Source organism: Panulirus ornatus, chromosome 19 (assembly GCF_036320965.1).
Source record: "Panulirus ornatus isolate Po-2019 chromosome 19, ASM3632096v1, whole genome shotgun sequence".
NCBI classification, from domain to species: domain Eukaryota; kingdom Metazoa; phylum Arthropoda; class Malacostraca; order Decapoda; family Palinuridae; genus Panulirus; species Panulirus ornatus.
This window is the reverse complement of record NC_092242.1, coordinates 55290667-55316465: the sequence shown is the minus strand read 5'-3', so window position 1 is coordinate 55316465 and position 25799 is coordinate 55290667. Positions and strand designations below refer to the sequence as shown.

The 25799-nt window shown below is 39.7% G+C and overlaps 1 protein-coding gene across 9 annotated transcripts in view; it reads right to left on the bottom strand.

Moving 5' to 3' along the window:
- The window catches only part of rdgB (retinal degeneration B), a 485210-nt gene that overhangs the window by 49138 nt on the left and 410273 nt on the right, over positions 1–25799 (bottom strand). For 8 of the 9 annotated variants that reach the window (XM_071673888.1, XM_071673895.1, XM_071673892.1 and 5 more), the window contains 3 exons: positions 23413–23571; positions 6403–6551; positions 5986–6099 (listed from right to left, as the gene is read on the bottom strand). In XM_071673888.1, the coding sequence (XP_071529989.1) occupies positions 5986–6099; positions 6403–6551; positions 23413–23571 (422 nt within the window). The remainder of the gene's footprint in view (positions 1–5985; positions 6100–6402; positions 6552–23412; positions 23572–25799) is intronic. The other variant, XM_071673896.1, reaches the window with a different exon arrangement.

Below are 25799 nucleotides of genomic sequence, written 5' to 3'. Positions count from 1 at the left end.
TCCCAAGCTCTCTCATCCACAACAGACTGCATACTTGCCCCTCTTTCCAAAACTCTTGCATTCACCTCCCTAACAACCCCATCCATAAAACAATTTAAACAACCATGGAGACATCACACACCCCTGCTGCAAACCTACATTCACTGAGAACCAATCACTTTCCTCTCTTCCTACACGTACACATGCCTTAAATCCTCGATAAAAACTTTTCACTGCTTCTAACAACTTGCCTCCCACACCATATATTCTTAATACCTTCCACAGAGCATCTCTATCAACTCTATCATATGCCTTCTCCAGATCCATAAATGCTACATACAAATCCATTTGCTTTTCTAAGTATTTTTCATATACATTCTTCAAAGCAAACACCTGATCCACACATCCTCTACCACTTCTGAAACCACCCTGCTCTTCCAAAATCTGATGCTCTGTACATGCCTTCACCCTCTCAATCAATACCCTCCCATATAATTTCCCTGGAATACGCAACAAACATATACTTCTATAATTTGAGCACTCACTTTTATCCCCTTTGCCTTTGTACAATGGCACTATGCAAGCATTCTGCCAATCCTCAGGCACCTCACCATGAGTCATACATTCATTAAATAACCTTACCAACCGATCAACAATACAGTCACCCCTTTTTCTAATAAATTCCACTGCAATACCATCCAAACCTGCTGCCTTGCCGGCTTTCATCTTCCGCAAAGCTTTTACTACCTCTTCTCTGTTTACCAAATTATTTTCCCAAATCCTCTCACTTTGCACACCACCTTGACCAAAACACCCTATATCTGCCACTCTATCATCAAACACATTCAACAAACCTTCAAAATACTCACTCCATCTCCTTCTCACATCACCACTACTTGTTATCACCTCCCCATTAGCCCCCTTCACTGAAGTTCCCATTTGTTCCCTTGTCTTACGTAAGATTCCTATATTTATATAGCACATTACTAATGCATTCTTCTTTATAAAATGACAGTCGCTACATTTATCTTGTCCTCTATTACTGCTGTCCTATACTGGTGCTATCAAATGATAAAACTGTGAATGTTGACAGCAGCTTGATGATATATGAGATACAAAAATCCACACTTCTAAAAAGTTAAAGCCATGGTCAAGCACATTCAAAATTACCCCCAAGTTGGATCTGAGTTTCCAGGGGTGACTACTTTATAACATGCCCTGGCAAGGAATGCACCATTGTCTTCCCTGCCTGACCACTGCACAGCTCCATGTTCTCTGCAGATATCTGTCAAAGGATATTATGACTGCTAAGTAAAGGGATAAAAGGCTCTCTATCTCAAATACTTTTATGTGTGTGACACCTGAATGAAAGTTTCCTAAAGCTTAGTGATACTCTCACCCCAACTCTCATCTGCCCTCTTTTTCAACCCATGCACCTTCCTCTTGACCTTCTGCAACTTTCTTTTATACATCTCCTAGTCATTTGCACTCCTTCCTTGCAAGTACCATTCAAATGCCTCTCTTTTCTCTTTCACTAACAACTTTTCTTCTTCGTCCCATTACTCACTACCTTTTCTAATCTGCCCACCTCCCACCTTTCTCAAGCCACATGCAATCACTGCTTCCCTAAATACATCCCATTCCTCACCCACTCCCCTCATGTCATTTGCTCTCACCTTTTGCCATTCCACACTCACTCTCTCCCAGTACTTCCCCACACAAGTCTCCTTTCCAAGCTCACTTACTCTCACCACTCTCTTCACCCCAACATTCTCTTCTTTTTTGAAAACCTCTACAATACATCACCTTCACCTCCACAAGATAGTGATCAGACATCCCACTAGCTGCATCCAAAAGTCTCTCTTTTACACACTGTTAATTAACATGTAATCTCATAATTCCCTTTGACCATTTCTCATACTCACAGATGTATACTTGTGTATATCTCTTTTAAACCAAGTATTCCCAATCACCAGTCTTTATTCAGCACACAAATCCACAAGCTCTTTGCCATTTCCATTCACAACACTGAATTCCTCATGTACACCAATTATATCCTCAAGTGCCACATTACTCATCTTCGCATTCAAATCACCCATCACTAATACCCAGTCTTGTGCATCAAAATTGCTGACACACTCACTCAGCTGCTCCCAAAACATTTGCCTATCAAGATCTTTCTTCTTATGACCAGGTGCATAAGCACCAATAATCACCCATCTCTCTTCATCCACTTTCAAATTTTACTGTGACCTATACTGTACAATGACTTATGTCACAATGAGATAAGAGCAGCTCTGTGAGATACTGAGCACTGATTAGAAGAACCATGCCATTTTTTTTCATGCATTCCATTATCACAGTCCTTAGCCAAGGACAATAACACTGGCACAGTTTTCATATTGAATTATAGGTTATGATTCAGACCAAATGAGCTGGTAATGTGAAATTCTATAACACTAGTATTTACCTAATTCTAAAATATACTTCCAAAAATTTAATGTACAGTATATTTATGCAGTCTTTTAAGCTAGAAGTTTCAGTTTTCTAAATTGTTTCTTACATTTTTCATATGTATATATATGTATGTGTGTGTGTGTGTGTATATATGCGTATGTATGTGTATGTGTGTGTATGTGTATATGTATATATATATGTATATTATCCCTGGGGATAGGGGTGAAAGAATACTTCCCACGTATTCCTCGCGTGTCGTAGAAAGCGACTAGAGGGGACGGGAGCGGGGGGCCAGAAATCCTCCCCTCCTTGTATTAACTTTCTAAAATGGGAAACAGAAGAAGGAGTCACGCGGGGAGTGCTCATCCTCCTCGAAGGCTCAGAGTGGGGTGCCTAAATGTGTGTGGATGTAACCAAGATGTGAAAAAAGGAGAGATAGGTAGTATGTTTGAGGAAAGGAACCTGGATGTTTTGGCTCTGAGTGAAACGAAGCTCAAGGGTAAAGGGGAAGAGTGGTTTGGGAATGTCTGGGGAGTAAAGTCAGGGGTTAGTGAGAGGACAAGAGCAAGGGAAGGAGTAGCAATACTCCTGAAACAGGAGTTGTGGGAGTATGTGATAGAGTGTAAGAAAGTAAATTCTCGATTAATATGGGTAAAACTGAAAGTTGATGGAGAGAGGTGGGTGATTATTGGCGCATATGCACCTGGGCATGAGAAGAAAGATCAAGAGAGGCAAGTGTTTTGGGAGCAGCTGAATGAGTGTGTTAGTGGTTTTGATGCACGAGACCGGGTTATAGTGATGGGTGATTTGAATGCAAAGGTGAGTAATGTGGCAGTTGAGGGAATAATTGGTATACATGGGGTGTTCAGTGTTGTAAATGGAAATGGTGAAGAGCTTGTAGATTTATGTGCTGAAAAAGGACTGATGATTGGGAATACCTGGTTTAAAAAGCGAGATATACATAAGTATACTTATGTAAGTAGGAGAGATGGCCAAAGAGCGTTATTGGATTACGTGTTAATTGACAGGCGTGCGAAAGAGAGACTTTTGGATGTTAATGTGCTGAGAGGTGCAACTGGAGGGATGTCTGATCATTATCTTGTGGAGGCTAAGGTGAAGATCTGTATGGGTTTTCAGAAAAGAAGAGTGAATGTTGGGGTGAAGAGGGTGGTGAGAGTAAGTGAGCTTGAGAAGGAGACCTGTGTGAGGAAGTACCAGGAGAGACTGAGTACAGAATGGAAAAAGGTGAGAACAATGGAAGCAAGGGGAGTGGGGGAGGAATGGGATGTATTTAGGGGATCAGTGATGGATTGTGCAAAAGATGCTTGTGGCATGAGAAGAGTGGGAGGTGGGTTGATTAGAAAGGGTAGTGAGTGGTGGGATGAAGAAGTAAGAGTATTAGTGAAAGAGAAGAGAGAGGCATTTGGACGATTTTTGCAGGGAAAAAATGCAATTGAGTGGGAGATGTATAAAAGAAAGAGACAGGAGGTCAAGAGAAAGGTGCAAGAGGTGAAAAAAAGGGCAAATGAGAGTTGGGGTGAGAGAGTATCATTAAATTTTAGGGAGAATAAAAAGATGTTCTGGAAGGAGGTAAATAAAGTGCGTAAGACAAGGGAGCAAATGGGAACTTCAGTGAAGGGCGCAAATGGGGAGGTGATAACAAGTAGTGGTGATGTGAGAAGGAGATGGAGTGAGTATTTTGAAGGTTTGTTGAATGTGTTTGATGATAGAGTGGCAGATATAGGGTGTTTTGGTCGAGGTGGTGTGCAAAGTGAGAGGGTTAGGGAAAATGATTTGGTAAAGAGAGAAGAGGTAGTAAAAGCTTTGCGGAAGATGAAAGCCGGCAAGGCAGCAGGTTTGGATGGTATTGCAGTGGAATCTATTAAAAAAGGGGGTGACTGTATTGTTGACTGGTTGGTAAGGTTATTTAATGTATGTATGACTCATGGTGAGGTGCCTGAGGATTGGCGGAATGCGTGCATAGTGCCATTGTACAAAGGCAAAGGGGATAAGAGTGAGTGCTCAAATTACAGAGGTATAAGTTTGTTGAGTATTCCTGGTAAATTATATGGGAGGGTATTGATTGAGAGGGTGAAGGCATGTACAGAGCATCAGATTGGGGAAGAGCAGTGTGGTTTCAGAAGTGGTAGAGGATGTGTGGATCAGGTGTTTGCTTTGAAGAATGTATGTGAGAAATACTTAGAAAAGCAAATGGATTTGTATGTAGCATTTATGGATCTGGAGAAGGCATATGATAGAGTTGATAGAGATGCTCTGTGGAAGGTATTAAGAATATATGGTGTGGGAGGAAAGTTGTTAGAAGCAGTGAAAAGTTTTTATCGAGGATGTAAGGCATGTGTACGTGTAGGAAGAGAGGAAAGTGATTGGTTCTCAGTGAATGTAGGTTTGCGGCAGGGGTGTGTGATGTCTCCATGGTTGTTTAATTTGTTTATGGATGGGGTTGTTAGGGAGGTAAATGCAAGAGTTTTGGAAAGAGGGGCAAGTATGAAGTCTGTTGGGGATGAGAGAGCTTGGGAAGTGAGTCAGTTGTTGTTCGCTGATGATACAGCGCTGGTGGCTGATTCATGTGAGAAACTGCAGAAGCTGGTGACTGAGTTTGGTAAAGTGTGTGGAAGAAGAAAGTTAAGAGTAAATGTGAATAAGAGCAAGGTTATTAGGTACAGTAGGGTTGAGGGTCAAGTCAATTGGGAGGTGAGTTTGAATGGAGAAAAACTGGAGGAAGTGAAGTGTTTTAGATATCTGGGAGTGGATCTGGCGGCGGATGGAACCATGGAAGCGGAAGTGGATCATAGGGTGGGGGAGGGGGCGAAAATTCTGGGGGCCTTGAAGAATGTGTGGAAGTCGAGAACATTATCTCGGAAAGCAAAAATGGGTATGTTTGAAGGAATAGTGGTTCCAACAATGTTGTATGGTTGCGAGGCGTGGGCTATGGATAGAGTTGTGCGCAGGAGGATGGATGTGCTGGAAATGAGATGTTTGAGGACAATGTGTGGTGTGAGGTGGTTTGATCGAGTGAGTAACGTAAGGGTAAGAGAGATGTGTGGAAATAAAAAGAGCGTGGTTGAGAGAGCAGAAGAGGGTGTTTTGAAGTGGTTTGGGCACATGGAGAGAATGAGTGAGGAAAGATTGACCAAGAGGATATATGTGTCGGAGGTGGAGGGAACGAGGAGAAGAGGGAGACCAAATTGGAGGTGGAAAGATGGAGTGAAAAAGATTTTGTGTGATCGGGGCCTGAACATGCAGGAGGGTGAAAGGAGGGCAAGGAATAGAGTGAATTGGAGCGATGTGGTATACCGGGGTTGACGTGCTGTCAGTGGATTGAATCAAGGCATGTGAAGCGTCTGGGGTAAACCATGGAAAGCTGTGTAGGTATGTATATTTGCGTGTGTGGACGTATGTATATACATGTGTATGGGGGGGGTTGGGCCATTTCTTTCGTCTGTTTCCTTGCGCTACCTCGCAAACGCGGGAGACAGCGACAAAGAATAAAAAAAAAAAAAAAAAAAAAAAAATGAAAATAACACATGCCTTAATTTTAACAGAGGTCCTTTTTTTAATCCACTTTTCTCGTGGCTGCATCGGTGAGAATACTGGAAGGTCCTTATCATCTGCTGCAAGTGCTGCATGGTCTGTTCGTACTAACTGTTGAAGGAAAGTAGATATCTTGCAAGAATACAGTATGATGTATTTACAAATCTTTGAACAAAACTACCTGAAATCACTATTCTTATCCATTGTTACATTCATACTACGTCATCTCAAATCAGAAATTAGTTTCAAAACAATGAACCATGAACAATTCAGTGGATATGATTCATATTTTCCAATAGCAATAATCTACTTTCAGGAGTCAAAGCATCTCAATCAATAATGATATAAAGATCAGTTGAAAAATAACAGACAATATCTTATAACTATATGAATGCTGTTGAACATTTCACTTACCTGTCTAAGAATGAAGGCAACAACATCTGATGACTCCCAGTAAGAGGCATGAAACAAGTGTGGCAAGGAGTTTGTTGGAAAATTCGCTAGACCCTCTGGACAGTAAAGTGCGTAATCTAATCGTTTGGTCCCCCACCACCGATGACTCACTGCAAATTAAATACATATATGTATATATGTTATCTAAATCTGTATACCATAAGCTATCTGATCCCTCATGCCCATTCAATGCTTTCCATGAAATCTAGTGGCTCATCTATAAAACATTACTGCTCAGGATTACCATATGTAACTTTGGGGAATCCTACTTCCTGCATGTAAGTATTAGCTAGATATCTGTTGTAGTCTTAAAGGGTTCACACACAAAACTTTTAAAGAATTTCTGCATTAAATTGTTGTTTCTATAGAATATCATTTGTGGTGTAAGCGGAATAGTACACAAGATTTTCCTCCACTCAGCAAAAACTCTCATCCTGTGAAGTTTCATCTGGAAATCATTTAAGGTCTCAGAGGAGTAGCATACATCTTTTCTGGAAGTAGCAAAAATGGGCTGAGTATGGGTAAAGAAAGACTGATAACATACAGCATATGCATAAAATCATGTCACTTACAGTCTTGGAGTTACAAATAATCTTAAAATTGAGAAAGGACCTGAGAGACAATATTCACATATGGAAACAGTTGAGTATCACAAATCCAAAATGCTTGGGACAAAGAGGTCTTCGGAAAGCCAATGACTTCAAAAAGTCCCAGTGCATCTGTTCAAGTTAACTGTATGGTCACCATATTAATCATTAAAAGTATACTGGTGATACAAATTGCAGTACAGCAAATAACTGTGTCTGACAAAAAAAGTTATATCTCTTAAATTCACAGTGCTATGAGTTCACAAATCAACCTTCATGTGCTGGAATCAAAACTGTCCGCTAAACACCTGATAGATACTAAATATGGAAAATGTAAACTCTGCCACCCACTCCATCTGCTAGTCACTCAAACACTGTCAGATTGCCACATTTTTACTTACTCTACAACACTACATTAAGCTCATCTGGGACAGAATACCTGAATCTCTATAGAAGCCTTCAATCACTCTAACCCCAGACAGACATGAATCCAGCTCACATCTTCCAGTCACCTTAAATGGACAATCACACACACTAAACAAAACACTAACCATTATAGGCATCACATACGACACAAACCAATACCTTCAGAAAAGCAACTCAAACTAAGTACCCTAAAAAATATATGACACAGGATCAGGACAATAAAAAGAATCCCTTAACATCCTCCCAAAACAATTTATCCACTGCATTCTATACTACATCTCACCTGCCTGGTATTCCACACTCAGTAGCACATACAGCAAAGATGCAAACCACACAAAATAGTGTTCTCAGAATAATCACTGGCTGGCTTACAATAAAAAACACCTAACACCTACACCAAGAAAAAAGATCCTGTCGATACAATCCAACCTCAACATGATTGACACTCAATTTTATGCAACAGCATTAGATCCCTCACACTCAATCCACTCCATAACTAATCATCAAACCCCAAGAAGAAATAAAAAGCTTACCTCTGCCTCACCCTTCTGTAAGCTCTACTGACACATCCCTCTAATTCTAACAAAAATAACAATGACAAAACACGGACACACTGAAGTAAACTGATAACCACTAAATGATTGCTCTCCCTTCTTGGTCATAAATTCCAACCAATCAGATATACACCCATCAGAAGCCACATTCCCTAGACAAACATTCATCACACTTTCCTGTCTACACTCTGGACATTATCCATCCCTAAAACACTAAAATCACCATTTCAACATATCCCTTGACTCTTCATACTCATGATGCAACTACCACAATGAAGACATCAGGCATTTACTATTCAACAGCCCTGCACTCTCCGCACATATACATATATCACAACACTTTATGACCTATGATTCTGGCCAGTGGGTGTGGCTGGCTTCCTGAGCAGTGAAGGAGCCTCATAGAGACAGAAAGAACTCCTGGGGTAGGAAGTAAGTAATGCTTTACGTGAAACACAATTTTTTTTATTCATTTGTTATACTTTGTTGCTGTCTCCCACGCCAGCGAGGTAGCGCAAGGAAACAGACAAAAGAATGGCCCAACCCACCTACACACACACATGCATATACATACAAGTCCACACATGAACATATACATACCTATACATTTCAACATATACATATATATACATACACAGACATATAAATATATACACATGAACATAATTCAAACTTGCTGCCTTTCTTCATTCCCGTCACCACCCCACCACATATGAAATGACACCCCCTACCCCTGCAAGCGCGCGAGGTAGCATCAGGAAAAGACAACAAAGGCCACATTCGTTCACACTCAGTCTCTAGTTGTCATGTATAATGCATCGAAACCACAGCTCCCTTTCCACATCCAGGCCCCACAAAACTTTCCATGGTTTACCCCAGACGTTTCACATGCCCTGGTTCAATCCATTGACAGCAAGTCGACCCAGGTATACCAAATCATTCCAATTCACTCTATTCCTTGCACGCCTTTCACCTTCATGCATGTTCAGGCCCTGATTGCTCACTCCATCTTTCCACCTCCAATTTGGTCTCCCACCTCTTGTTCCCTTCATCTCTGACACATATATCCTCTTTGTCAATCTTTCCTCACTCATTCTCTCCACATGACCAAATCATTTCAATACACCCTCTTCTGCTCTCTCAACCACATTCTTTTCATTACCACACATCTCTCTTACCCTTTCATTACTTACTCAATCAAACCACCTCACACCACATATTGTCCACAAACATCTCATTTCCAGAACATCCACCCTCCTCTGAACAACCCTATCTATAGCCCACGCCTCACAACCATATAACATAGTTGGACCCACTATTCCTTCATACATACCCATTTTTGCTTTCGGAGATAACGTTCCAGCCTTCCACACCTTCTTCAAGGCTCCCAGAACCTTCGCCTCCTCCCCCACCCTGTGACTCACTTCCGCTTCCATGGTTCCATCCGCTGCCAGATCCACTCCCAGATATCTAAAACACTTCACTTCCTCCAGTTTTTCTCCATTCAAAATTACCTCCCAATTGACTTGTCCTTCAACCCTACTGTACCTAATAACCTTGCTCTTATTTACATTCACTCTCAGCTTTCTTCTTTCACACTTTTTACCAAACTCAGTCACCAGCTTCTGCAGTTTCTCACAAGAATCAGCCACCAGCGCTGTATCATCAGCGAAAAACAACTGACTCACTTCCCAAGCCCTCTCATCCACAACAGACAGCATACTTGCCCCTCTCTCCAAAACTCTTGCATTCACCTCCCTAACAACCCCATCAATAAAAAATTAAACAACAATGGAGACATCGCATCTCTATCAACTCTATCATATGCCTTCTCCAGATCCATAAATGCTACATACAAATCCATTTGCTTTTCTAAGTATTTCTAACACACATTTTTCAAAGCAAAAACCTGAACCACACATCCTCTACCACTTCTGAAACCACACTGCTCTTCACCAATCTGATGCTCTGTACATGCCTTCACCCTCTCAATCAATATCCTCCCATATGAGTTCCCAGGAATACTCAATCAACTTATACCTCTGTAATTTGAGCAATCACTTTTATCCCCTTTGCCTTTGTACAATGGCACTATGCAAGCATTCCGCCAATCCTCAGACACCTCACCATGAATCATACATACATTAAATAACCTTACCAACCAGTCGACAATACAGTCACCCCCTTTTTTAGTATATTCCACTGCAATACAATCCAAACCCGCTGCCTTGCCAGCTTTCATCTTCTGCCAAGCTTTTACTACCTCTTTTCTGTTTACCAAAACATTTTCCCTAACCCTCTCACTTTGCACACCACCTTGACCAAAACACCCTATATCTGCCACTCTGTCATCAAGCACATTCAACAAACCTTCAAAATACTTACTCCATCTCCTTCTCACATCACCACTACTTGTTATCACCTCCCATTAGCCCCCTTCACTGAAGTTCCCATTTGTTCCCTTGTCTTATGCACTTTATTCACCTCCTTCCAAAACATCTTTTTATTCTCCTTAAAATTTAATGATACTCTCTCACCACAACTCTCATTTGCCATCTTTTTCACCTCTTGCACCTTTCTCTTGACCTCCTGCCTCTTTTTTTTATACCTCTCCCACTCATTTGCATTATTTCCCTGCAAAAATCGCCCAAATGCCTCTCTCTTCTCTTTCACTAATAATTTACTTCTTCATCCCACCACTCACTACCCTTTCTAATCTGCCCACCTCCCATGCTTCTCATGCCGCAAGCATCTTTTGCGCAAGCCATCACTGCTTCTCTAAATACATCCCATTCCTCCCCCACTCAGTCTCTCCTGGTACTTCCTCACACAAGTCTCCTTCCCAAGCTCACTTACTCTCACCACTCTCTTCACCCCAACATTCTCTCTTCTTTTCTGAAAACCCCTACAAATCTTCACTTTTGCCTCCACAAGATAATGATCAGAAATGCCTCCAGTTGCACCTCTCAGCACATTAACATCCAAAAGTCTCTCTCTTGCACGCCTATCAATTAACACATAATCCAATAACGCTCTCTGGGCCATCTCTCCTACTTACATACGTATACTTATGTATATCTCTCTTTTTAAACCAGGTATTCCCAATCACCAGTCCTTTTTCAGCACATAAATCCACAAGCTCTTCACCATTTTCATTTACAACACTGAACACCCCATATACACCAATCATTCCCTCAACTACCACATTACTCACCTTTGCATTCAAATCACCCATCACTACAACCCTGTCTCGTGCATCAAAACTACTAACACACTCGTTCAGCTGCTCCCAAAACACTTGCCTCTCATGATCTTTCTTCTCATGCCCAAGTGCATATGCACCAATAATCACCCATCTCTCTCCATCCATTTTCAGTTTACCCATATCAATCTAGAGTTTACTTTCTTACACTCTATCACATACTCCCACCACTCCTGTTTCAGGAGTAATGCTACTCCTTCCCTTGCTCTTGTCCTCTCACTAACCCCTGACTTTACTCCTAAGACATTCCCAAACCACTCTTCCCTTTTACCCTTGAGCTTCGTTTCACTCAGAGCCAAAACATCCAAGTTCCTTTCCTCAAACATACTACCTATCTCTCCATTCTTCTCATCTTGGTTACATCTACACACATTTAGACACCCCCAATCTGAGCCTTTGAGGAGGATGAGCACTCCCTGCGTGACTCCTTCTGTTTCCCCTTTTAGAAAGTTAAAACACAAGAAGGGGAGGGTTTCCAGCCCCCCCGCTCCCGCCCCCTTTAGTCGCCTTCTATGACACGTGAGGAATGCGTGGGAAGTATTCTTTCTCCCCTATCCCCAGGGATAGACTTATGTATATCTATCTTTTTAAACCAGGTATTCCCAATCACCAGTTCTTTTTCAGCACACAAATCTACAAGCTCTTCATCATTTCCATTTACAACACTAAACACCCCATGTACACCAATTACTCCCTCAACTTCCACATTAATCACCTTTGCATTCAAATCACCCATCACTATAACCCAGTTTCATGCATCAAAACTGCAACACACTCACTCAGCAGCTCCCAAAACACTTGCCTCTCTTGATCTTTCTTCTTATGACCAGGTGCATAGGCACCAATAATCATCACCCCTCTCTCTCCACCCACTTTCAGTTTTACTCACATCAATCTAGAGTTTACTTTCTTACACTCTATCACATACATACTCCCACAACTCCTGTTTCAAGAGTAGTACTACTCCTTCCTTTGCTCTTGTCCTCTCACCAACTCCTGACTTTACTCCCTAAACATTCCCAAACCTCTCTTCCCCTTTACCCTTGAGCTTTGTTTCACTCAGAGCCAAAACATCCAGGTTCCTTTTACTCAAATATACTACCTATCTCTCCTTTTTCTCATCTTAGTTACATCCACACACATTTTGACACCCCCAATCTGAGCCTTTGAGGAGCATGAGCACTCCCTGCATGACTCCTTCTGTTTCCCCTTTTAGAAAGTTAAAATACAAGGAGGGGAGGGTTTCTAGCCCTCCACTCCCGTCCCCTTTAGTAGCCTTATATGACACGCGTGGAATGCCTGGCAAGTATTCTTTCTCCCCTATCCCCAGGGAAAGTACAAAAAATAATTCTATAATCTTATCCTTCATTCACATATGTTAAATGCAGTACAAACAAACTTCTACAAATCAAAGAACAGGTAAACCCCCTACTTTATGATAATCTAGTTTGGCTAAATATATATTGAGAAAAGTTAAGTGTACATTTCCTTATCTTATACTTCAATATAATTCTAACATTTGCCCCCAGAAAGTTTCCTTTCTTAAAAGAGTTGCTACTTCAAAAGCTTTAAAAATCTAGCTTACTGATTTTACATTAGAATATGTTAGGAGAAAAAGCACTCCACTGTACTGTCCTATCCTAACTTGAGTGATAGATCATAAACACAGTAAGAGCATCCAAAAAAACAACTTGAGAACAAAGACATGCAAAATCTATCATCAGCCATTACATTGTTTTTTCAAAAATCAAACATGACAATAAGTGTATATACCTGCTTAAAAACTATTTGCTTTATTGAGTATTATCATCAAAACAGACTCTGTGGCTTTCCTTTATATGCTACTTTTGATATGCATATTTTCTGTTACGCACTGCAACCTTCATAACAGGGTCTTCACCTTTATGCAACAAAAACTCAAGAAAACTGGCATCACTCATTCCATGATTTACTCTGACACAGTATTCTGCAATTACTTGAACACAGAGTTCAGGCTTTATCAAAATGTATTTACCTATCCTCACATTTCTACTGTCAGTCCACAGTTTTTCACAAGGGAAAGAGTTAACTAAACAAAAGCACTGCTCATAGGAATTGTTGATACTCTTGACACAATATCTACTAAGATGAATGCATTATGCAGTGCTGATTTTTGTGTAATAATTTTTTTTTCAAGTATATCATAGCACACTGATAAACATACTGGGTAACTCTCATAAATGATTTTTGATTCAATGACCTCAGGAACTTAACCCCTAATGAATCCTTGCCATTATCATATGTTTTGAGGTAAAGAGACCTAATATCACTTGTATGGACAGCCTCTTCCCACCCTAATTCAAATGCAAAGGCATGCATTCTTATAAGGGTTGCCTAATTTCACCATCATTCAAACTGAAAGACATGCTTTAATTGTATGAATATATCCTATATGTCACAGAAACTACAATCAGCACTAAAAAAGAATCATGTCTCAGATATGCACATGACACAATGGGGAGGTACAGCCCTGTTGTACCCCACATAATCAATTAGAATCTAATTAGCAATAGTCTTTGAGGCACTAATTATTTGACAATAAATCAGTGGATGTGAACTGCTTGCACTGGGAAAAGATTTTTGTGCATGAGTAATCTAATGGTGGTGGTAGAGTAGAGAAGATGCACAAGACAGCAGAATAAAAAAATGATAAACTGAATTCACATGGTATGCCAAATTCAATCATCTGAATAACAAATGTGGATCATTCACCACATTTTTCCTTTCACTTTTATATTTTCTTTTTCATACATATTCACCATTTCCCGCATTGGCGAGGTAGCGTCATGAACAGAGAACTGAGCCTTAGAGGGAATATTCTTACTTGGCCTCCTTCTCTGTTCCTTCTTTTGGAAAATCATAAACTTTCTTTATTATTTATTTATTTATTAAACTTTGTCGCTGTCTCCCGCGTTTGCATCAAGACTAACATGTTTTATGAAGTTTTTGATAAACCCCAGTCCAAAGAAACCCCCTAAATTTCCAAGGATGGTTCTTTAAGGTTGAAGACCATTTGTCCCCCCAAATTTTTTCTTTAATTATTCTCTGAATCTATTCCTAGTTTCAATCATAATGACATCTAAGTGACTAGAATTGATGTTCAAATTTTCAACTCAAAAATCTTCATGTACAATGAACACCACATGATGCACAAAATTCAAACAGCACTGTCCAAAAGTCATATCCTCAAGGAAATGGTCACAATGTAAGGGGATGTTCTTCATTTCTGACTAAATACCACATTAATTTTGGGTAATCAGCTTCTCCCAGATATGTGAAGAAAACTTTCTTACTTTATTTCATGTTATGTCCTCTGGTTCCTCTGCCCTTAAATCTCTCAAGTACTATCCACTGTCAACTTCAATCTCTTCCAATAGCTTGAAGGTTGTGATTAGGTAACCTTCACTCTTCCAAGGTTAGAAAATCTAAAGCCTTCAGCCTTTCCCTGTAGAGTAGCTCTCTTAATTCTGATGCCATCTTTGTTGCTCTCCTATAGACCTTCTCTATGAATGCTTCGAACTTCTTTAGGTAGGGTAACCAAACCTGAGAAGCTAACTAATAGCTTGCTAAATCATTCTTTATCCATACACTTGAAAGCTGTCCTGACTTTTGCAAGCAGAGTTTGTCTCCTCAGCTATTCTCCTAATATGGGACTCTGATGACAGATCGGGAATGATGTCTACTCATAAGTCCCTCTAACACACAGAATCCTGAAGCTTACTTCTTGCTAGATTACACTCATTTTGAGGCCATCTTTCCCTTTATCCCATCCTCAATACTTTACATTTGCTAGAGGTGAATTTCACCAACCACGTTTCAGACCAACTTTTGAGTCCAGTACAGTCCTCTTTGCTTTTCACCTCTCTCATTGACTTTTGTATCCTCTGCAAATATATTCAAAGAAGATTCCATACATTCAGACAAGTCATTCATGTAGACCAAGAAGAAAAATTATCACAGAACTGAACCATGTGGCATTCTGCTTGTCATCTCAAACCATTTAGAAAAGGTTTCTCTGATATACGTCCTTTGTTTCCTCAAACTAAGATAGTCTTCTACTCCCCTTATTCCTGCCTGGTGATTCAACCTCATCATCAGCCTCCTACATGGCACAGCATCAAAAGCCTTCCAGCAGTCCAGACACAGACAGTCAACTAACACCTCCCTTTTGTCCAGGACTGTGTGTGTGTGTGTGTGTGTGAGATTATTATTTGTGTGTCATAGGGAGAGAGCTTTACCCTCACATTGCCCCATGTCTTAAACTTGTATATTTATATATACCATGTTTTTGTTTCTTATTTATTATACTTAGTTGCTGTCTCCTGCATTAACGAGGTAGCACAAGGAAACAGATGAAAGAATGGCCAAACCCACCCACTTATACATGAATATACATAAACGCCCACACACGCACATATACATACCTATACATTTCAACACATACATACACAGACATATACATATATACACATGTACATATTCATACTTGCTGCCTTCATCCATTCCCATTGCCATCCCACCACACACGAAATGGCACCCCCTCCCCCACATGTGCACGAGGTAATGCTAGGAAAGGACAACAAAGGCCACATTTGTTCACACTCAGCCTTTAGCTGTCGTGTGCAATGCACTGAAACCACAGCTCCCTTTCCACATCCAGGCCCCACAAAACTCTATGGTTTACCCCAGATGCTTCGTATCCTCTGGTTCAATCTATTGACAGCACTTCAACCCCGGTATACCACATCATTCCAATTCACTCTATTCCTTGCACGCCTTTTACCCTGGTGTATGTTTAAGCCCCAATTCCTCAAAACCTTTTTCACTCCATCTTTCCACCTTCAATTTGGTCTTCCACTTCTTGTTCCCTCCACCTCTGACATTATATCCTCTTTGTCAATCTTTCCTCACTCATTCTCTCCATGTGATCAAACCATTTCAATACACCCTCTTCTGCTCTCTCAACCACACTCTTATTATTACCACACATCTCTCTTACCCTTTCATTGCTTACTCAATCAAACCACCTCACACCACATATTATCCTCAAACATTTTGTTTCCAACACATCCACCCTCTTGTGCACAACCCAATCTATAGCCCATGCCTCGCAACCATAAAACATTGTTGGAACCACTATTCCTTCAAACATACTCATTTTTGCTTTCCGAGATAATGTTCTCACCTTCCATACATTCTTCAACGCTCCCAGAACCTTCGCCCCCTCCCCACCCTGCTACTCACTTCCACTTCCATGGTTCCATCCGCTGCTAAATCCACTCCCAGATATCTAAAACACTTTACTTCCTCCAGTTTTTCTCCATTCAAACTTACCTCCTAATTGACTAGACCCTCAACCCTACTGTACCTAATAACCTTGCTCTTATTCGCATTTACTCTTAACTTTCTTCTTTCACACACTTTACCAAACTCAGTCACCAGCTTCTGCAGTTTCTCACATGAATCAGCCACCAGCTGATAATAATAATAATAATAATAATAATGATAATAATATTGATAACAGTAAAATAATAATAATAATAATAATAATAATAATGATAATAATAATAATAATAATAATAATAATAAAAGTAATAATAACAATAATATATCAATATCAATAATAATAACAATAATAATAATAATAATCCTTTACACATGTTCATTGTTTCCTATATTAGTGAGGTAATGCCATGAATAGATGAAGAAATAGTCTCATTCACTTACATTCACTGTTTAGATATGTATAATGGACCAAAACCACAGCATCCTATCCACAACCAAGCCCTACAAACCTTTCTGCGGTTTCCCGAGTGCTTCATTTGCCTTGGTTCAGTTCATTGACTGCACGATGACCACTATATATCACATCACTCCAATTCATTCTGTCCCATGCACACTTTATTCTCTCATGCATGTTTCGACCCTGAGCACTCAAAAACCTTTTCCACTACATTCTTTTGTGGAGTTATGGGCTGATAGGGGACTGGTGACTGTGAATACCTGGTTTAAAAAGATGGACATACATGTGCAAGTATACAAGGACTAGAGCATTACTGGATTCCATACTAATTGACAGGCATGCACAAGACAGACTCTTGGAAATAAATGTGCTGAAAGGAGTGACTGGTGGGATATCATAATATTACCTGGTGGGATATCATAATATTGCTTGGTGGAAACAAGGAAGATCTGTAAAGCCTTTTGGAAAAGAGAAAATGTTGTGGGAGATAAGAGGGTAATGAAACTAGGTGAGCTTGGAAAAGGGACTTTTGTAATGATAAACCAGGAGAATTTGTGTGTAGAATGACAAAAGTGATAGTAAATCAAGCAATGGGAGTGGGTGAGTAACTGGAGGTGCTTAGGGCAGCAATACTGGCATGTAAGTGTGTGGTATGCAGAAGGTGGGTGGTCATGTGAGAAAGGGTAGTAAATGAAGGGATGACAAAGTTATTAATTAATGATAAAAAGGTGTATAGCTGTTTCTTACAGGGAAGAAATGCAAGTTAGTGGAAGAGGAAGATATACAAGAGAAAGCAGCAGGAAGCTAAGAGGAAGGTGCATGAGATGAAAAAGATGGCAAAGAGAGTTGGGGCAAGTGAGTTTCAACCACCTTCAAGGAGAATTAGAAATATTTTGTAAGAAAGTTAACAGTTTGAGAAAAGTAAGGGAATAAATGAGAACAATAAAAGGGAACAAATAGGGGTGATAAAATGCAGAAGAGGATATGGAGTGAGTACTTTTAAGATTTACTGAATGTATTGGATGGCAGATGCAGCTTGTCTCAGTTGAGGAAGAAAGCAAAATAAGAGAGTCATGGGAAGTGGTTTGATGAAAAGAGAAGAGGTGGTAAAAGCCTTGCATAAGATGAAACAAGGCAAGGTGAGTGAAGTGAATGGTACTGCAGATGAACTTCTCAAGAAAGGGGGGCATCTATGTTGTTGACCAGTTTGTTAAGATTTTCAGTGTGTATGAATCATGTTGAGCTGCCAGAGAACTGGAAGAATACCTGTGTAGTGCCATGGTATAAAGGCAGGGGAGAAAAAAAGGTGAGTGTTCTAATTACAAAGGCATAAGTTTGTTGAGTGTACCTGGTAAGCTGAATGGAAGAATGGTAATTGTTGGGGGTAGTGGCATGCACAGCAGATCAGACTGGGGAAGAACAATGTAATTTCAGGAGTGATAAATAATGTGTGATTCAGGAGCTTACTTTGAAGAACATGAGTAAGAAATGCACAGAGAACAGGCTTTGTATGAGGCAAAATGGATCTGGAAAAAACAAATGACAGGGATGATACAGATACTCTGTGGAAGGTGCTATAAGAATTAATGGTGTGGGAGGAAAGCTCAAATTCATGGTGTGGAAGGAAAGCTGTTTGCTTTTATAAAGAAAGCAAGACTTGTGTGTGAGTAGGACGAGTTGTTCCAGATGAAAATGGTCCTGGGTTTGGGGTGTGTGATGCCATGATGATTATCTAATCTGTTAATGGATAGGTCAGTGAGGGAGGTGAATGCAAGGGTTTTGGAGAGAGGAGAATGTATGCAGTCTGTTGTGGGTGGAGGGGCCTATAACATGAGTTAGTTCTTGTCTGCTGATGATAGAGAGCTGGTGGCAGTCTTCAATAAGAAACTAAAAAAGCTCATGTCAGTTTGGAAGAGTGTGTGAAAGGAGAAAGTTTAGCAAATGTGAATAAAAGCAAGATTATTAGGTACAGACAGGTCAGTTGGAGTGTGAGTTTGAATGGAGAGAACTTGGAGAAAGTGGAGTGTTTTATATACCTAGGAAGGAATATGGCAGCAAGTGGAAGCACGGCAGATGAAGTGAACTATAGGATGGATGAGGAGGCAAAGGTCTTGGGATTATTGAGGAATATCTGGAAAGAAAAGAAAAGATGGGTATGTTTGATGGTGCAGCAGTTTTATCAGTGCTATATGGATGTCAAGGATGTGCCCTTGACAAAAATATAAGGAAGAGGGTGAAAGTGTTGGAACAATACACAGTGTGAAAAGGGGTTGATCAAATAAGAAATGATTGACCTACACAGAAGCATAGTAGTCAGAAAGTATGCACAAGAGAGCAGAAAAGGGTGTGCAGAAATATTTTGGACATAAGGAAAGGATGAATGAGGAGAGGTTGACGAAGAGGGTGTCAGATATGGAAGGAACAAGGAAAAGGGGGTAACAAAGAAGTTGGTGGAAGGATGAAATGAAATATCTTCTGCAGGCTCTGGGCCAAAACATCCAGTTAGGAGCAAGGTGTGCAAACAAAGGAGCAAACTGAAATTATTTGGTTGTCAGGGGATAATGTGCTGAATCAGAGCCAAGGCATAAGAAGTTCTGTGATGGCCCAGTTGTGGATGGGGGACTCTGGTTTCACTGCATTATGTACATGACAGTTGGAGAGTGGATATGAATCAGTACCATTTCTTCTGTTCTTGGTGATACCTTGGTAAGCAATTGAAGGTGAACATAAGTGAAAGAAAAGAAAAAAGAAGACTAAGGGATTCACTTGTTTCTCTAAATTTGGTAACAGTAAGTGTTTAGTTTGTTTGCTGACTTTGTATTTATGTGTGGTTCGGAGAAAGATTATCCTGTGTGTAATGTTAGGGATGCCCAAAATAGTTAGAATTTTGTTAACAAAAATAATATCTTTCCATCTATCTATCTATCTGTCTACCTAAGTCTCTAGTGTCCAATCCCTTCAGGAACTCTCTCAAGGGGGTGGCCATGCAAAAGAGACTCCATGACTAGTGAACTTCAATGCCACTTCCTGGCCTTTCAGTGCCTCGCTCTTAACAGGCCCCCGGCAGAGGGCAACTCTAGCACAGTGTTTCAAAGGCTCCTACCTAATGTTCCTACTAACTACTTCTGCCTAATGTTCCAACCAATCACTTTTACCTAATGTTTCTATCAACTACTTCTACCAGATATTCCAACCAACTATCTATCTATTCATGTCTCTGATGCCCTTTCCCTCCAGGAATTCCCATTAAAGGGGTCGCCATGCTAAAAGAGTCTCCACTTATCCCTATCCTTATATGCCTCCCTCGCATACACCATTCCATGCATTCTTCTACCATTTCTCTCCCTCCAGTATTTTTCCATTCTATTTTTCCATGTCACAAGTGGTCTTCCTTTTACATCAACCCCTTTAATTGTGCTCTTATACACTATCCTCGTAAACTCCTCATCCTGCATTCTTGCCACATACCCAAACCACATCAAAATATTATATTTCACAATTCATTTCCTTTGCATTGCCTGCCATATCACATCTCTCATATGTGCCCTCATTTCTTTCTTCATTCCCTCTAGTCACACCACATGCTCTTCTCAAAAAGCTCATTTCCACAGCCTGGATTCTTGACCTCTGTGACTCATTCCATGTCCATGTTTCAGTTGCATAGGTCAAGGTTGGGAGGACTATGCAGTCCCTTCATCCATTCTTCACTTCACAACTCTCATTACTCTATTCAATGAAATCAACGACTCTTCTACCATGTACTGCTCTCTCCCTTAGCTCTCCTTCCATCTCACCAAACTTATCCAAGATAGCTCCTAAATACTTAAAACCTCTTACAGTTTTGCCCCCCATATCTATAACATGGTTTAGCAACATCTCTACTTTCATTTTGTTTTCTTTCAAACACCATGAATATACTTCCACTTGCAATTACCTTCAACTGCCTAAGCTTACAGACATCATATAAGACACTTACAACCTTCTACAACTCCTCTTTACTCTCAGCAAACAACACAGTATCATTGGAAAACAGGTTTATCATTAGCCACAAAACCTCACCACCAAAATCCATCTCTGCACTGCCTATCCAAGTTTTGCTCTGATCTCTCTTATCACTCCATCTATATATATGCTAAAAAGCCGCAGTGACACCACACAACCCTACCTTACACCCGTAAGTAAACCAAAACTTTCACTCAACTTTATATTCACTTTTACACATGCATATGCTATTCTACAAAAGGCTTTCACACAATCCAACAGTTGCCATCCTACCCATACAATCTAAACACATCCCATAAAGCAATCCACTTGATTTTGTCATATGCTCTCTCCAGATCCATAAAAGCTGCACACAACTTACCTTTCACTAAATATTTTTCCACAATCATTTTCACCACAAAAATCTGATCCACACATTCCATACACCTTTCCTAATATCCCCTTGCTCCTCATTTATTCTGCATTCAGTCACTTCCATCACTCTACCAATCAACAATTTTGCATACAATTTTCCTGGTATAATTAACAGGCTTATTCCCCTATAATTATAACATACATTTCTAATGCCTTTTCCTTTGAATAAAGGAACAATAATAGCTTTCATCCAATCCTTAGACATAACCTGTTTCTGTTTCCATGCTAAATCAAATATCAAATGCATCCAGTCTATCAAACATTCTCCTCCATACTTACTGTAATCCCACCAATCCAGTCTACCACACATTCTCCTCCATATTTGCTGTAATCTCATCACTCCAGGCATCTTTCATACCTTCAGACTCATCATCGCTCTTTATACCTCCCTTCTAGCTATAGGCACTTGCACCTTTCCTTCCATCCTTGATACCCATGCATGTAACAAGTGCTGCCTCACCCTTTCCCACATTCATCAGTTCTTCAAAATACTCTTTCCATCTTCCTTTCACTTCCTCCTTTTGATTCTGCAACTCCCTTCCTTATTTCTCACTTTAACATTTCCACTCTTACATCCATTTTTTTCATTTTTCACCTCCTTCCAGTGCACTATCTTACAAACCCAAATATTTCACTCAACTTTCTTTCAAAATCTTCATTTACTCTTTCTTTGCTTTCCTCTATCAGCTTAACATTCCACTTACACATATTATATTCTTCCAGCCTTCCTTCCTGAACTTCCACAGGAACATTTCTTCTGAGCAATCTTCCACATACCCTTTTCTTACCCTCCACAGCATTCTGATCTCATTCGTCCACTATGCATTTCAATCTTATTCCTATATCTCACGACCTTATATACAACTACTGAATCTACAACAACTACTGAATCTACGACCTTTAACAGTCTTTCTCTAAATATGTTAAAACACTTTAATGAAACATGACTGCATCCCTACATTTACTGAACTTCCATCTAAACTTTCAATCACCCTCCTTTCATACTCCTCCCTGCATTCTTTCTGATTCATCTTCTCACTTGTCAACAATTTTACCTTCAACCTACCACTTCTACCTGTTGCTCCTACCAAGATGTTCCTAAAAACTTCTACCTAATGCTACAATTTCATATTCCTACTTACTACTTCCATCTACTGCTCCATTTTTCCAAAAGGTAGGGCTTGGGCTAGGGGTAGCGCATAGTGCAGGAAAATCTAGAGTAACAAAGAATGAGCTGTAAGAGGTAAGCGTTGTCAGGTTTTATGTGTGACAAGGAGAGACTGCATGTTTGCAGAAAGAATGCAAGCAGTCCACATGTGGGTGAGGCAGAAAGAAAAGACAGCTACCTGGGTAGGAGGAGAGCAACTTGAGAGTCACTGAAGTGCTGGCTCACTATGCAGCTATCACTAACCCTCCCAATGCCCAGGCAAGAAGTACCGATAATATACCTCCCTGATCTCTGGCTGCCCACCAACTACTACCTACCACAATAAACACTATCTTCAAAACTGTTTGCAACAATACATATCTAGAATTAAGCTCTAAAGCATAAGGATTTTCTTGAAAACTAAACGGCAAACACTTTAAGACAGAACCTTGGTGAATTACCGAACAAAGTAATTTTCTGAAAATACTTTTGTTTCATTAATGCTAAAATTGAATATCAAATCAAAAGAAAAATTTCTTACAATGTCAGTTATAATATTTTGCTCTTTTAAGGCATTATACAAATTATAAATCTTAAATTCTATCAATATCAAATATTAACATCCCTTATTCCACAGAACACGAGAAACAATATATAGCTCGCATAAAAAAAAAAAGTGCTTTACAGTGAAACACAGTGTGTTGGAGTTAAGGGGTTTATTGTGGTATATGTTTTTCCCTTAGTCACGTTCCAGCTTTCTACGATTATTACTACATTACAGATTCTCTAAAACTTACAGGCATTTATTGTGGCAAATGGGACAGTATCTGCCATTCCTGATACAGTTGAGAGTATTGAGGCATCTGACATTCGTCGTGTGTGTCCTGCCAATGATGGAGATCCTGTTGCCCCACCAATGTCCATGAATACACCTCCATTACTCTGAATACACTCCACTGTAATCAAAGTATCAAATTTTAATAACTTAATGCAAAAGCAGACTCAGGTTTCCCATAATTTCTTATTCTACCAATTCTAATTATAAATTTTACCTTAACACATGTTCATCAACTAAATCCCTGCTTATCTTAGGACTTCCATAAACTTGGCCCACACACAATAATCTTGTCAGTCTTTCCACCTGAATGCTTTTACCACCTTAGAATACCATCTTTCATTAGCTAAGTCAAATTTTCTCATTCTTCACTCGTCCTACTGCTACTTGTTGTTTTCCAAAATCATCCAACACAAGCTTCTCAAAATATATCTTATGTGCACTAATGTGACAAGTACAACAATTTTTGATGGTCCTCTCCATCATAAACATGCTACATCTTCAAACATTGTTCAGTGAGATTGTAATGCCCTTATTCATCTAGATTTAGATATTTTGACAATTTTCACACCAGTACTACTGCAGGTATAGCACCTCAAATCAAACTGTCTAAAAATTGTACATGTAACTGTCTGAAAACTAAACATTATTCTATAATTCCATTTAAAACTGAAAAGTGAACAGACTGTAACTTTTACTGTTATGATTTTGTTTGGCTGGTGTACGAGACTAGTGCTAGACTTTGTTGCACTGTTTGGGGGTTATATTAAACGAATACAGTCAGTGCTTTGTGAATAGTTAACTTATTTATGTGGTCTTGTGCTCACCAAAATTTTCTTTCAATTGTTTGACTTGTTCTGATGGTTTTGTGTTTAATAAGATTTTTTCAATGTTTTGCCTGTCTGCCTACTGTAATCACATTGAAAAGACTAACAGACATACTAATGGGTTGCAGTGCAGAAAGGAAGCATCATTCATTATATATTGCAAAGAAAGTGGATGTATTGCAGAAATCAGCAAGAGGTGTCTCAATCAGTAAACTGAGTGAGGTTTATGGGGTGGGTACCTCCACCATTTATAATTTGACAAGGCAGAGAACAAATTCTGAAATTTCATTTGGATAATGATACATGAAAAAGGACAAGCAAAAACTTTGCATCAGGCTAAGGGTAACAAGCAAAATATGTTATGACGGAGTGGGTTTATTAGCAGATGAATGAGAAGGTATTGACATTGGGGCCAATGTTGATGGTCGGGTTCGGTGAAATTTCCATAATCATATCTCCTCTATGATTTCTGTTGCATCAATGATCTTTTTACATCCTCATTTACCATATTTTCAAATTGAAGCATTAAGTGATCACTTTGTCTTATTCATGTACATCAAGATATTCTAGGTTTCCACGCTATTATGTGTGAAAGTAAGAGATAGTAATGGTAATATACTAATTCTTCTTATCCGAGTGTGTTCCCAGACATACTGGTATAGCAAATTTTTCAGCATGCAGTTTAAAAACTCATGTTTCCATAACTCTCCAACTCAATGAAAATTCATAGTCTCCTTGTCTACTTCTTTATAACTGAAACCACCTATCACTGGCATTTTACCATCTCTGAGATGTGTATTTTTTTCAACATTAAGCCAACGTGGCATGAGCAAAACAAGCCCCAATCAAGGCCATCTTGGATGAAAGATCAAAGTAAAAGAAAAAGAAATTAGAAATTGATCAGAGAGAGAATCTACATGAAGAGGGGAAGACAGAAGAGGAAGGTAATTCCACAGCTTTGCAGTTAAAGAAAAATGAGGAGGCATCATAACAGTCAATCCTCAATGTGGCTGGTCTCCACACAGAAACTGTGCGAAGCAGTAGCCAAACACGTGCCACAAATCCAAACCTTGGGGGTGGAGACACATGCAGACAGTTAACGAAAACAATGGCCAAAATAATACCTACAAAATATTGGGAGCAGCTACATTGCAGCATACTGAAAGGGAAAGTTGAAGAAAGGTGATACCAGGAATATTGATGAAACAAAAGGCTTAGGATAAGCCATCACAGATATGTGAGCAGTATCCCATACTAGAGCAAATGAAACCTGTGTAGATATCAAATGATGCCCACAAGAAAATAATTACAACTATATAACATGCCCAGCTTTTGGAAAGTAACTTTGTGATGTTGATTATGTGGGATTTCCAGGACAGAGTGGAAGACATAGTTATGCCCAACACATTTATGTCATTACAAGGCAAAACTGTGGTGTACTGACAGTGAACTGAAGAAAATAAATGGGTCTAAGAAAGAAATATAAGGAGAATTTGAATGTTGACATTCTTATACAAGGTTA